At 37.9% G+C, this 15,544-nt stretch overlaps 1 protein-coding gene across 2 annotated transcripts in view; it reads left to right on the top strand.

The window, feature by feature from the left end:
* The window catches only part of LOC124159078 (protein scarlet), a 220,434-nt gene that overhangs the window by 182,760 nt on the left and 22,130 nt on the right, over nt 1–15,544 (top strand). For both annotated transcript variants that reach the window (XM_046534605.1, XM_046534606.1), the window contains exons 7-8: nt 3,927–4,097; nt 11,074–11,354. In XM_046534605.1, coding sequence (XP_046390561.1) covers nt 3,927–4,097; nt 11,074–11,354 — 452 coding nt within the window. The remainder of the gene's footprint in view (nt 1–3,926; nt 4,098–11,073; nt 11,355–15,544) is intronic.

Genomic DNA, 15,544 nt, shown 5'->3' with positions numbered 1-15,544 from the left:
CGATAAGAAGTACATCTTCCACATTAGGTCACTTCGCTTAGTTCGAAGGGTTTAATACGGGATTAGAGTGAAAATCCTCAATGTCATCCACGAGAAAAAGAATTAATTAAAGATTAAATCGAAAATCCTCAATGTCATCCACGAGAAAAAGAATTATCACTTTTTTTCTGAAAGCGAGCCAAGCGGGGAAATTTCTAGGTCCATGTCCTTCACGTAGCCTACCCCATAACACCAACAGGCACTATCCCAAACCCTAGTACCTCCAAGTGAAAGAAGCTGACTCTTAACGCCGATAATCTAAGATTCAGGGGGACGAACTGAACATGAACATAAGGTTTAACACAAACATTGGAAGCTTTAAGCGGCCCAATCACTACCTTTCGCATTTCGAATCTTCTCCTGGTTGAAACGAGTTTGTTTTCTTTATAGACGTAATCGTAGTCAGATTTTTTTCGGAAACATGTCCAGGCGCGTGAGAATTTTCATAATTACCTGTTAAATGCATTCGTTATGTACGCAGAAATGTCTCAAAAACTCATTTCTACCATAGAAAGATGGTCGATGAATTCCATACACAAGTTTTAGGGGAGATTTTGTGACTTAGGGAACCGATTCTCTATGAAATTAATCTTTCTCGCTTCTTTCGGTTCCAGGTACGTATTAAGGGACGAAAATAATCATGATTTCACCCCTATATAAATTAAAATTGTCAGTAAGCAGGTGTAAAGCCAATTTCGATGCACTCTCAAACCTCCTCCATCGATCACCATCTTTTTTTTTTTAGAAGGAGATTACAGAAAGGGGAATTTTTTTCAATGGGGGAATTTGGTCATAAAATACCACTAGATATGATTTCTTCAAAAATTTATGTGTCCATAAGCACTAATGTAAAATTGTGCGCTGTTAAATTAGCAAGGCATGCATTAAATGAATATTGAGATATACATTATTCTTATCATACTTGATAGCATTCGTGTTTTTTTTTATTTTAACAGGCATAAAGATCTCCCCAGAACTTCATAAGTCCCACTTTTACCAACTACCAGAATCACCCCAGCTAATATTTATCTACACGTTGGTGATAGAGAATGTGTACTGATATATTACAAGTAGTGTATGATCAGCTATACCAAACTTATCATCAGCTAAAAGAGAAAGAATATCGGTTTTCTTTTCTAGCTAGTTTGAAGGTTTGGAGTATTTACGTCCTAAATGATTTTTTTACACGTTAAACATTTTTTTACTTATATCTACTGGATCTCATCTTACGCATAAACTAATAAATTGTAAGCACCTCCGAAATTGATATTGTCAAACATTTCATCCATGTTTATAAGCACCCCTATTTTGTAGGATATCTAAATTTATAAAAAAATTAATGATAATTCCAAGAAGCATACGCATATGCAATAAGTATAAAGAATATTCAATGCGTCACCTGACGAGGCTGCATGACACTTTTAAAATTCACGAGACAAGATAATTATGTGGGGCAAAGACTAGAAGGACAGCATTGGACTGAAAGTTACAGTTAAATTTAAGCACAGAGCAGCGAAATAAACCGGAAGGAGCACCACGAGTCCTTAAAAAGAAGGGCTGGGAGACACGATAATCATACGTGTTACCCAAGCGTAGTTCGGGTATCAAAAACAAGAAACGGTCCTTGATAACTTCCACACCCACAAAATTAAGCCCATAATTTACTACAATAACGATATTAACATGATTATTGAGGTTCTTTCGACGGGGGAAATTATACTTTTACTCAAAACACCATCTAAAATTGGGGTTTGAATGAAAACGACTTTTATCCCGCGAATTTAAACGCACGACACAAATTAACTTGGACCACCCAAGAGATAGTATTAAAAAAAAAATTTCAACTTTCGCTTCCATAAATAAAATGCTACAAAACTTTACCAAAAAAAATTGCAACAGTAGAGCATTCAGCATTGGAGACTGTTGTGTTCGGGTCCCGGGTGCGGTCAATAGCTGTAAAACCCGAAGCTTTCAGCTTCAACAAGCCTCCACTTCATCGTAGCTTACGTTTACTCAATGATTCTATCTCGTTCTATCTATTTTCGCCTGATAGACTCCACATTCCCCTATCTCTGTGGTTGGAATGAAAATTTAAATAATGATGATAGTACTAACCAACTAAGAACAAGTATTATAATGTAACTCAATTAATCTTCTTAATTCTACACGATGTTGTTGTCTCTGTTAGCTTATTTATTCATCTGCACTGGTAACTTGTCAACAACTTTTTACCCTTGAAACTCTTTGCTTATTTATATACTTCAACACTTTCCCTTGTTGATTTAAATTAACATTTCGTTAAAACGATTACTATTAACTTCAACACTTTACATAAAAAATAACAATACCGGACTAAACCTAACGCAAAAAATAAATTGATAGATAAAACATTTTTACCCAGCATGTGGCTTTGTTACTAAATAGCAAGATACATGCAATTCCTTAGTTATCCTACAAGCCGTGGATGTTCTAAGATCTCACCGAGACATATTTGACGATAAATTCTTTCAGCTTTCACCTTTTTTACAATTTGTCAACTTAACTGCTAAGTATATTATAGTGAACTTAACAAGGGTTAAGTAAAGGCATGAGAAATTGCGAAAGGCATGCACCAACACTTGTAGCCAATGTCTTTCGCCCCCTTTGTGAGACAGTTTTCTGTATATTGCGGATGGCGTCCATTATCTGTTAAACTTTTCTGTATAAACACACCAGAGTCATCAGGCTAATCATTGATAAAGTGTTTAAATTAATTTGTCGCTATTTTACAACCTTTTTCTAAACTCGCCTCGTAGTTTGTCGTCTTGTGCGGGTCAAATCTTGCAACTCAAGTTGAACCCACTTAGCGACTACTTATCAAGCTGATATTTTCAGGATAACTCAGAACCAGACGATAATGCAATATTCTGACACATTGATTTTTATAAGAACTGTATCTCGACTTTCATTCCGACTTTAAAATTTAAAGTGGAGATTGACATAAAGGCCGCCAAAATCTGGTGGCGCTGTAATCATTTAAAGGAAAGAGTTCGTTTGTTACCTTGAAATATCTGCTATAATCAGGGTGCCGGAACGCGCCGGAACGCCCGCGCCGTTCCGCCCTTGGATAACAAAAGATATGATAGTCAAGTAACACTTTTATCAATTTTACTGCCGCAAAATTTCTAATATATACATTCATAACCAAAACAAAATTTTTTGTGATAAAATGTGAATAATCACTCGTAATAAAAAACAGACATAATATTTCGCCTCTAAAAAAAATTAAGGAAGGTGCGTTCCAGTACTACTAATTTTGCCATGACGTCACTGGCTATCATGATTAAAACTCCGCAACTGAATTGCACGTACATTTCCACTATGTAAACAAGAAATTGATCGATTTAAAGATTTTAACTTAATCTAAAAAGAAGAAAAAGAATATTTAAATATAAAAATATTTTTTGTTAAAAAATAACGTTTTTATCGCGAACCAAAAAGAACAAAATAAATTTTCTGTGAACCTGGCAAAGTCTCCGAATAAATTTCTTAGTATACAACGAAAACCTTTGGGCGCACGCTTCACTACAAAAATCACTTTTACACTTAATTATCAATCAATTTAAAATTAATCAAACCGATCATATTATCAATTAAATCAATGTAACCATAGTGGAACATGCGCCCAACATTGTTCGCTGTATATGAAGCAATTTATTTAGACATTCTGTCAGGCTCATAGAAAATTTATGTTATTCTTTTTAGTTCGCGAGTTTGAGTTGTTTTTTTATGAAAATTTATTTTTATATTGTAATATAAATTTATAAAAACTGGCCTTTACGATGACAACGTATCTAGATGTTTCCACATTTGACGTATTCTCATGCATTTATTTCTTCTCCTTGTAGGCGTGGCTAAGGCTCGACCGCCGTACGACAAGATCCGAGAGGAGACGTCAAGTGGCCGACTTAATTTCGCATCTCGGACTCGGCAAGTGCGCTGACACGAGAATCGGCTCTACCGGACACGAAAAAGTGCTCTCTGGCGGCGAGAAAAAGAGGCTGGCCTTCGCCATTGAGGTAAGTGAACCCACTTCGCCCCTATGCGTATTCATTCCGAACCATTACTAGCACGTGTGATTCGAGAAAATGGCACCATTCCAGCTACCGGATGATTCTCTTGAAGGCTTAGGATCCCTACCCTGAAAGCAGCAAACACGACAAGGTAACGCAGCCGCTTTCACTTTGACAAGATGGTCGTGTTCAACGATACGGAAGCTAAATAGAGCTTTCAACTCGTCATGGAATCAAATTTCCGAAGAAATTGGGACTAAATATTCTGAAAATATCCCACAAACTATGTTAAGCAAATTAATTAAATGAAATATCACTTAAAAATTCGAAATTTTCCACAAAAATTTCATTACTATGAATTTAGATATTTTTTGTATCACTGTCAAGCAATGCTAATTTCTAAAAAAAGTCTTTAAGAATCGGAACGCATTCCAACACATTTTATCCACATGGTTTTCAAATATGAACACCGTAAACCTTCCGATTTTTTTAAATTTGTGATAAAAGTTACAATGAGGAATTATGTTTAAACAAATATAAAAAGAAAGATGACTTTGACGCGACCCAATTTTCCGAGTGGTGCCGAATCGCCGTTTACGTGCGCTTCGGCTAAAATTAAGCTCTGCTATCATAGGGTAGTTTCCTACATCAAAGAAAACGAAAGGCGTTGATTGCTATTCGTTACCCACCTTTAGTGTATCCATAATACACAAATTATTTGGTTTTAGAAATCCCAGTTGAGACGAAGGTTTATGTTCAATTTTGACATCATTTGGAAAAGGCCAGATTGGCGCCAGATCAGATACTATACGAGTAGTCAGGAGTTTTATATCGAATGAGATTACCAATGAATGCATGAGGCACAGAGCTCAGGGAAACATCCCTTAGTAATCACTTATTAAAATTGCCTAGGGTCGGAAAGGTTCCTTCGTTTGATAGGGTATTATTAATCCTTATTTAAGCCAAGCGCTACCTGTTAGCAGGGTTCTATGCTACCTGCAAGCAGCCTGCATCGTATCGGCGCTCATAGCCTCCCACCAAGGTGGCTTCACACGGCGGCAGCCGGAACCAGAATGACGTCACACGGGCTTTTCCCAGAATTCATACTTATCCGTCGCGTTTTCGCGCGCTTAAAAGTTTTTACTTTTCATTTAATCGCGAAAAATAGATATCGTCATTTAAAAATCTAAAAGCGTGAAGTACGTACTCCAGGAGTAATAATCTTTTGATTTAGGCAATAAAAAATTATAGGAAGCCACCCTATTAATAGTAGCGGTCGTAACTTTGTGGAAATCCTTTATCGCAGAAATAGAATAAATAAAAACTTGGCTATTTCCATATTTTAATTTATTGTGACCGACTATGGTTTCCAAACTGTAACATTATCAAGGTGATCTAGCACCTTGATAATGTTACGCAGTAGCGATTACGGTCGAAAGTTACACTGTAACGAAACCATGGTCATAAATTACGATGTGGAAATATCCAATTTTTTATTTCTTCTATCATTACCTTAAGCACTGCTGTCAGTTGATACGTAACCGGTAGTTAATAAGCCCTTTTTCGTGGCAAATTGCCATTTTTGCATTGTTACTATGATAGACTTCCACCATGTAAGCCTTAAAACACACACTATACATTTAAATGAAGTTTAAAGTTCATTTCAAAAATTTACGGTCCAATTCGTGTAGTAGCTATACTGCGTGGATTATTAAATAAGTACTATCGAAAATCGAAGAAAATAAAATATTTTATTCATGACTGACAACATTAAAAAAAAACTAATTTCCCCACCCAAGAAAAAAATATCATTGACTTTTCAAGCTATTATACTCTAAACCACATGTTGAACCTCAAGTTACATGATACTAATTCTAAATAAAACATAAGATAATTACAAATCAAAGTCAAATATTCTTAGCCCCGGGTACTCACATTACCACTAATTACGAGTATGTTCCATTTGCGAAAATGGAACCTTTCTGGCTACCCGAAAGTCTCTTTAAGGCTTATGAAGACGTACATAGAAAAGCTGCATTTATACCAGGTCGTTGCGCTGGGTTCATTATGCTATGACGGACGTACTCAAGATGACATGCTAAATAGAGGTGTCAACTCCCTAAGGCAGCAATCAACAACCAACACCTCCCTCATAAGGAAACTGCCCACAAAAAATGGAAAATATAAGTAAAAGAATTTAAATTGTATTTAAATAGCTTATAATCTCTTTCGAGTAATTTTTACTTTTGTATACATTGTTAAATAGGAATTGCCAGAGGCATTAAAAATAAAATAATAAAACTAACGTACGAAAAATACTAGCCTTTTTTCGCTATTTCACTCGGAAATTAAAAAACCCCAAGTTATATGATGCTAAATATGAGAATTTTTAAAACATGAGAGGGTAGCATTACAACCGATAACGTAAGACATTTTCTTGGAAAACTACATATATGAGGTTAATTATTCATGAAATGAAATAGTGATAACATTTGGTGATTTAATGGAGGTTAACTCCAACTTTAATGCCGTATTAAAATACATTATTTCCAAGGAAATAAGATCATACAGTTGTTCATCTCGCTGTAAGTAAACGATATGATCTGGATAAAATATGCATATTGTGAAATTAAAAGATATAAATGTCATTGGAAAAAATATTTTTTAATCACACAGAAAGTTCAGAAATTGCAATGATTTATACTATCGCCGTAGTCCTGAAGAAAACATAAAACGTATGGAGTTATATAATTTAATCGAGAAGTTTCAATAGCAATTCTTAAGTAGTTTCACTGGTTAGTTGCGTATTCTTATTACATCCTTGTATACTTTTTTCCTATTTTCACACGTGCAGGCACGTTCAGATAATTCGCGCACTGAAATAAATGAAGTGAAGAGTATGACATAAATAACACCTACGACCTTGATGAGAAGAAGGATTTTCTTGCGAAACGCCAAAGAAAATTGAGATGGTAAGTCTGTGGCAATCAAAAGGTGTGTTTGAGTCAGATAGTCATCCTGAGAGCGTTAAGCCCTCCATAAAAATTATGACTAAGCCAGGTTTACGAGTGAGCGTGCAGATGACAGGAGTAGAACTAAAAAGATTTGATTGACTTGCCTGTCACGAGCCATTTCCCTTACAGATGGAATAATTCTACCTAATCCACAGGCATTATGGTCTTACACTCTGCAATTACCTTATCTTTTTTACCTTATTATTATGTGAGATTGTATTCGAATTAGCAAATGAAATCACGGAGTATAAACTGCGCACAAAACCATATTCAGCGTGTTTTTGTGAGGCGACTCATAAGAAAAAAAACACTCATAAGATCTAAATACTTATAATTCAGCATCCATATCTGTCTCTGATAGCCCAATTCTCAGTCAATTTTTCAAAATGATTATTGGAATGGCACATTTGGCCTTTCTGCGTACTTAATTCACGAGAGAGTACGACTTAAAATAAATACCTTTAAATTACACGATAACAAACTTAAATTACAATTCGAGTCCCTATTGAGATATTAAAAATCATTCGTGCACTTGACCACAAAAGAATTATATTGAATTCATTTCCGTAATACACAGTAAATACATCAAATACCCAGTTCATGGCCAGATAATTATTCTCGGTAACGAAACCGATGGTGATTTAAGTATACAATCGTGAAATATGCCACGCGGTATATTAAAGTCTTATAAAATATATTGTCATCCAGAATAGTACCACAGGTCCTGCTCAATGCTCGAGTTGCATCAGTCATTTTACTGAAGCGCAGTGAATATAGTTACCTGTAAAATGATGTATGCATGTATGTACTTCGAGGGAAAAACAGCTATGTGGTGGAAAACTTTAAGTTTTCAGATTAAATATGCTATTCATACCATGTACGGTATATATCTATATATCGGTATATATCCCAGAAATTATTATTATCCATTGGATTTTGCGTAGAGATGATGTTTTTACCGCAATCGGTAAATTTATGTCTACACTACCTCAACTACTATGAATGCGCATATTCATAACTAAGCGCCGGCACAATAGTCTCGGTTCAATTAATTTCGAGACTCCAAGATAACAGTTAAGGCCGTTTTACACGGAGCACATACTTGCGTAATCTGACTTGTGTACAAAGGCGCAGTCAAAATTGCGTCGTGTACAGCAGTGAATTGCTAGAACACATGCGAAAATGCATGAACATGAGACGGAAAAATAGCTCCTGTTCTGATTTCGCTCATGCATTCCCGCAATTCTATGCGAAATAATGAGAAATTAATGTTCTAACCTGCGAATTTCTGTGCTCCGTGTAAAACGGCCTTGATACATTGCATGCAATTATGCAGTACCTCGAGAAAAGGGCACACTGGCCACTTGATTGAGTATTAAGGCCGTTTTACACGGTACACGGAATAGCGCAATCTGACGTACGTGCGAAGGCGCAATCAAAATTGCGTCGTGTCAAGCGGTGAATTGCTATAACAGATGCGAGACGGCAAAATAGCCCCTGTTCTAATTTTGTCCATGCATTCACGCAATACCACGCCATTTTAGAAATTAATGCAGCTCTAACCTGCGCAATTCCGTGCCCCGTGTAAAGCGGCCTTTAAACCTTCGACAATGCTGCATGCGACGTATTGCCTCTCGTTGGATCGATGTAAAAACACCTTAAAGGGAGCTCGGCGATTGCTCGCGAAAAGAATTTTCTAAACATATAGCGTGGGATTGGAGCGCCCTCTTCGTTCCCGGTCCAGGCTTCTCGGTGTTGTGAAGGTGTTCATCTCACGATCTCACCGATTTGGCGCCGCTCTGCGTCGCATGGCGTCTTAAGTAGCCCGGAAATTCCGAGGCCCGGGTCTCCGTGGAGCGGTTGGGGACACACCATGGGGCCATAATGCCTCCCTGCCAGGGATTCATAAGAAGCGGAGAGCGGTCCAAAGATTTTCGATCCCCACCATCCCCACCTCTTGACCTCTTTGAGGCCGGCACGCCGCTCCACTCCGCATGGCTCATACAGAAGGAGGTCGTAATAGCGTTCTGAGGAGATAGCGTATTGGCAGAATGACAACCTCAAGAGAGAAGAAAGTTGACTATTCCGTGTCGGAAGTGACGTAGTTCCTTCGATCTTTAGGGATGACTTTTCTTAACTTAAGAAAAATAGCAACCTTGGCTTTCTACGACTTAACTTTTAATCGTCGAGTAGTTTCGATACCATTTACTCGTAATACTGTGCTAGCACACTTGATGCGCCGAATGCGCATGACTTTTCTTCCTCGTTACGTCAGGATGACTTTTCTTAACTTAAGAAAAATAGCAAACTTGGCTTCCTATGTTAAACTTTTAATCGTCGACTAGTTTCGATGCCACTTGACTCGTAATACTGTGATAGCACACTTGATGCGCTGGATAAGCTTGACTTTTCTTCCTCGTTACGTCAGGCGGAACATGATGAGGGCTTGACTTCTAGGTCAGGAATACGTTCATAGGAAATAAGGATACATTTAACCTGCAAAGTGTCCTGTAATGGCTGCAAGCCTCATGCTTTCCGCTTTTAACAGGAACTAGCCATAGGAGGGGACGAAATAGGAATAAGAGCGGGTATGATATGTGTACAGCTAATGGATATTTATTACACTAAATTATCCGAGTAATCATCCTCATTTGTTATACTGTGGACACAATCTTTTCGATGAATTCTGTATACGACATTGCGCGCGCTTTTAAAATTTCAAATTTCGACCACTTAGTTTCCACTATGACACTTGCCTAGAAAACCGAAGGTCGCGAGTTCGCGTCCCACCTAGGTAAGTTGCCCCTATCCAGGGCACGGCTGTTAGTGAACGTTCTTTGTTGTTCTTTGAATTTCTACGATTTGCCTTCAATGCGCTGGGTAGATAAAAGAGAAATAATCATTGTTTATGTAATTAAATACCTTATTTTTGTGTCTGAGAAGCCAAGGGGTACAAGTGATTTCTGTTTTCTAAACAGAGTTAGGTTCAGAAATCAGGTAAAGAAAACAAAAGAGATCTATTGGATATTTAGCAGTGCATTTTTTATTCCACTCGATGTCAGTACAGAACAGAGACTCATTCGTATCCCTCGGGAACCAAGTTTTTGTACATTTCTTTTAACAATTAACTTTACCTAACTCTGTTTCGAAAAAAATACTTGCACCCCTTGGCTTCAAACCCCCTCATTTGTAAACGAAACACATTTCTTAACATGACAAAATTTACGATAACTGATAATCTTTAAACCTATTTCTCCTCTGGAAATTATGTCGACCCAATATTTGATTGCATTCCCTTTACGATCGGTTCTCCCAAAAGGATTAATATCGCAAATCGAGGGTCCACTGCATAATGCTTAGGTCACCGCTTTCTGTTGTGCTTCCACATTATTTCCACCAATCGCTTGAGGCAATTCCCATCTCCACAGACATTCCCATAAGATGCATTCAGTATTTTCATGTTAGCTGACCTTACTACCTACAGTACCTTGCACAACGAGTAATGTGGTCGATAGCAGTCATCCCGTCATTCTGTCCGGTTAGATAATACCTACATTGATCAGACGATTCCAGCAATATGGTCGCCGGCTCAGGGTATACCTTGCTAGCGCCGATAGCCGTAAAATATAAGTCGAATTGTTCGTCGAAACCTCTGGCTTAAAGCGTAATTCACGGAATCGTACTAAAAAAATATTCGACAACTAGGGAAAAAACATCCACCCCGCCTCAAGATTATAAAGGAACCTGGGCAATGCAATAGTACTCGCACAGATCCGCGAAGGAAAAATTCTGCGGTTCAACACCCGGCTCAAAAACATTTCTTGTTGAAATTATGGCGTTTTTCTCTCGCCATCAGCCAAGCCAAGATGTTGTTTTTCGCACTTATTGAGTTTCATTAGGTCGCCTACATTGAAATCCAGTAAAAAAATGGCAAATTCACATCGTGCGATGTCCCTCTTGCTTTCCAGATGCTCACGGATCCACCGCTGCTATTCTGTGACGAGCCCACCACAGGATTGGATTCGTACTCGGCACGCAAGCTCGTGAGGATAATGCAAATGGCGGCCAACGGGATGGCGTGGACTGGTCGCAAGAACTCGAGTCGAGCGGGAAAAACGAAGGCGATCCTGTGCACCATCCACCAGCCATCCTCCGAAGTGTTCGCGCTCTTCTCGCAGATCGTTCTGCTTGTCGAGGGACGGGTTGCTTTCAGCGGAACCGCCACGGGAGCCCTCGCCTTCTTCTCCAGGTAAGCACGCAGTCCATGGTCCCATGTCAATACGTAAACGGCCATTTCGTAACCGGCATACCGGGCCCGAAATTCCGTAAACGGACATTTCGTACCCAAGACATCTCGTAACGGTCAAAGATTAAGCAAACGTACCTGCAAATTAGGCTCCCGGGGATCAAAAACTTCCTAAGCGTATCAGACAACGATAAAGTTAAAACGCAAGTGGTTCGAAATACTCTGGAAACATCAGTTTTGTTTAATTTCAATAAGAGTAAATTAAATTGTTTCAATTATTTGCACAGCATAAACAATGACATTCGAAGGTATAGTAAAAATGATATCAAATTCGGCTTTAGCGGCTCGAAGTTTTTCAGATACAGCTGTTTTTATATATTTTAATTTTTTGTGAATTCAATTGTTTAAAAAATTTGATAATATAAAAGGGACCGTCAAAGCTTAAGAAAAAAAAAGTGCAAATTCGGCTTTCGCGGGTCAAAAACTTCATAAACATACGTTTCATACAAGGATGCAGTTTTTTTTAACTTCCGAAAACGTGTTCAGAGGATGGTAAACATTCTGAAATTCGCAAGTTCAAGCTACTGCGCACTTTGTAGTTTGAGTATTAATATTTATCATACTCTCTAAATTCAATTTTCATGGGAATGATTATTTTAACAAAACCGCATCTTCTTGAAAGGGATGTCAGCAATTCTAACGTGAATTCCCAGTATTCCTTGAATGGGTTTAATCGAAACAGGTTGGTCGAATTTTCATGAGCCTTTCTAACAAGTAAGAAAGATGGCCGTTGCCAATTCCGAGGAGATCGTTATCAGACTAAGAGGGTAAAGTCAAGTGATAGAAAATTCTGTCGGTGCTTATCGCCGTTCATCTCTCACGATTTCTTTGTCTTACACGGTACACATACGATTCGATTTCGCGTCTTTAAACGATGTGAAGTGCATGAAAAAATAGAAGCCGAAAACAATTACATGGATTTTAAATGACAAAATATCAGAACAATTGTGATCGATCCAATACGAAGATAGATAAAGAAGACATGATTGCAGAGGGTGAAAGAAGATTAAGAAGAGCAGGACACGGTAAGAATTAGCAATTAAATCGATGGAAGACGTCCAAAAAGATGCACATCACGAGAAAGTTACGAAGAGGAAAAACGGAAAACTGAAAGCAGTGGCAAATGGGAGACTTTAACGGTAGACGAGAGGAAATGATGATGAAGACTAAATCTTTCAGGATAGTGGAGGAGGTGAAAATGGAGGCAAATTATGGGCGTGCAATTGGCGGGGGGTTCCACCAATTCTCGGGCACGGAATCGGAATGGAGAATCGATAGCCTAAATTCGATTCCGATTGCATCGATTAAAAGAAAATAAATATTTTGAAAATAGACTATAAGCTTGGGGCATAATGGCCGCCACACACCTGAGCCATTGCGCACAGTATATTATTAAGTTAACAATTTATGTCTGAAAGTTTAAGTTTTTATCATTTTATTAAACCAGAGGATTGATCACTATAATATTCACCATACTGGCAGGTGAATAACCCACCTGTTAGTATGAATAAGAATCTATGGAATCGGGAATCGATTGGAGAGTAAAGGTAGGTTTTCATGGACGACTTTCAGGCGAAGGGACGCGCAAACGGGATCTTCAGCCAATCAGATGCCTGGAATCCGCGCGATACGCGTCGCCCGAAGTTGAAACAGGGTTCCCACTCCAACTACATAATAAAATTCACGGTTTTTTTCCAGGTTTTCACGGTCGAAATGTCATCAAATCCACGGTTTGTGGTTAAGGCATTTTAGGCAGAAATTATGACCACGTAACAATCATCGGCCATACGTTAGCCAAAAATGTAACAAACACAACGGATGCCTTGAATGCAAACGCAGCAATGAAAGAGCCATCTCTCATGACGTCACCGTACGTACGTAATACATACGTACGTAATCGTACGTATGCATTATCTGAACGCAACGAAACGTTTCAAAATTGCACCATTGCTGTCGGCTGAGAGAAAAAAATTGTGCTGCATTACTTACTGGGCAATCCTCGTACAAATGGCAATTTCCATATAGAATGTGGAATGATATTGAAATTGGAAATCATGGTTGGTTTAGAGGAGTTTTATATTTTAAGGGTGGAAATTACCATTTGTAGTTTATATCATGGATAATTTCCACTCCACTTATCATACTTTCGATTTTGTCGAAGGGTTCACTGACATGCAGTTATGCGGGGATATTTTGGAGGAAAAATATGCCTTGGTTAAGAGTCAGATAACCTGGACTTGTTAAGGTTAAAAATATTTTAATTGTAAACTCAATTCTGTACTACAAGTCGCATCAACATAGTTTGATCCTGAATTATTCGGATGCATCAAAATATATCAATAACATTAAGAGTAGCCCCTGTACATGTAATAATTTTTCGACAGATTCAAGACAAAATAAAATTTCATGATTCTTTACCTCAGCAATTATTTTGAAAACGTCAAAGATTTTACTGTTAGACTGGATCACGAGGACTCATAATAAACGTATAAAAATTATCGGATGCCGTACAGCAGTTGAGCGCCAATTTTAGGCTTTAAGTGGAGTCCGCCGACAGTCGTTACAAATACCGGATGTACGGGCGGAGAACTGAAAACACTCTTTAATGGCTTTTATTTCTCCGACCGAGATTTATAATTTTACGACGCTGGCATTAGGAGCTGAATTGAATTGAGAAGTCACCTCTCAGAGCCTTATTCTAGGATTCCTTCCCGACATCATTTCGTCACTAAGGTCGTCCCCGTAATAAAGTTAGATTATAGGGCATCCATCGCTTATCAGACCACACTTGAGCATGACTTGGATTGAAGCCATCGACTGGACATCGTCCACCCTTTAACGAACCGCGAACGTGTCCCAATGCTCCGTCCAAAGGAACTCCCCAGAATACAAGTGAGCGCCGAGATTTATGTGTAAAAACAATGGAAACCTTGCCAGGAGATTTATCTCGTGGGTAAATTCGTCAAAACCCTATGTTTTTCTCACTTTTCTACCTCCACGCATAACTATGGTGTTCCACGATACTCGTCAAATGCGGGTTTCTTGGAATGTTCACCTCTGACTTTAAAATGTGTTATACCTGGCCAGACAAAAGTGATATGATAGTATTAAGTACGAAATATTCACTTATAATTCTCATAAAAGAAAAATATTTTCAGCTCATCTTTGGATTAAAAGATTACTTATACAATGAACAACAGAATAGTGTACACCGTGGTATTGCAATATAGTTTAAACAGGATTAGGATAGAACAAAAAAGGATTAGATACTAGGGTTATTTCGTAGGTAAATTCGAAAAAATATCACGATTTTTCTCACTTTTTTACCTCCACGTATGACTATGGTGTACCACGATACACGTGCAATGTGGGTTTCTAGGAATTTGCACCTCTGGCTGTAAAATGTGTTTAACCTAGCCAGGCAAAAGTGATTCCATAGTAATGACTAGGTAATATTCATTTCAAATTTTCCTAAACGAACAAATATTTGTCGCTTAACTTTGCATTAAATGGTAACTTATACAGTGAATAACGGTGTGTAAAGTGTGGTATTTCGGTATAGTTTAAACAGTCACTTTTTATGCATTACACATTACAAAATAGTACATCCGATTCATCCGCATAGATGAGTGAAATAAATATCACATATTTAAGAGTTATTTTGCGTGACTTGAAGAAGAAAGAGAGAGGTCGATTTTTCATTATAACAATGAATAGACAGAATTTTTTTATCCTACAAGAAAATTTTTCAGCAGAATAGATACCCCAAAGATAGATGACCAATAGTCAATGTGCATGAATTATAAAATTGAAAAGTGTACTGTCTTCGAATTTAAAAAAAGTACATTACTCTAATTAGAATACAGGATTCCATAGTCTTCGGCAGGATGAAGAATGAAAGCTCTCTCAGAACTTAGATTACGGCAATAAGTAAAAAAAATAAAAAGGTAAGACACGGTTATGCGCCAAAAATTTATTATTTTAGCATGCATAATTTTCGTCCATAGCATATGGCGAACTGGTTCTCAAACATGAGGACATAGTGTAATATTTCAATTCTGCCACGGTGGAATTCACACATATTGCCTCGAGAAAGCTGAATGCGGTAAAGGCCAGCACAATGGCCCAGAAAA

This window comes from Ischnura elegans, chromosome 5, assembly GCF_921293095.1.
Source record: "Ischnura elegans chromosome 5, ioIscEleg1.1, whole genome shotgun sequence".
In the NCBI taxonomy this organism is placed as follows: domain Eukaryota; kingdom Metazoa; phylum Arthropoda; class Insecta; order Odonata; family Coenagrionidae; genus Ischnura; species Ischnura elegans.
The sequence above is the reverse complement of the archived record's forward strand: the minus strand, read 5'-3'. Positions and strand labels throughout refer to the sequence as shown.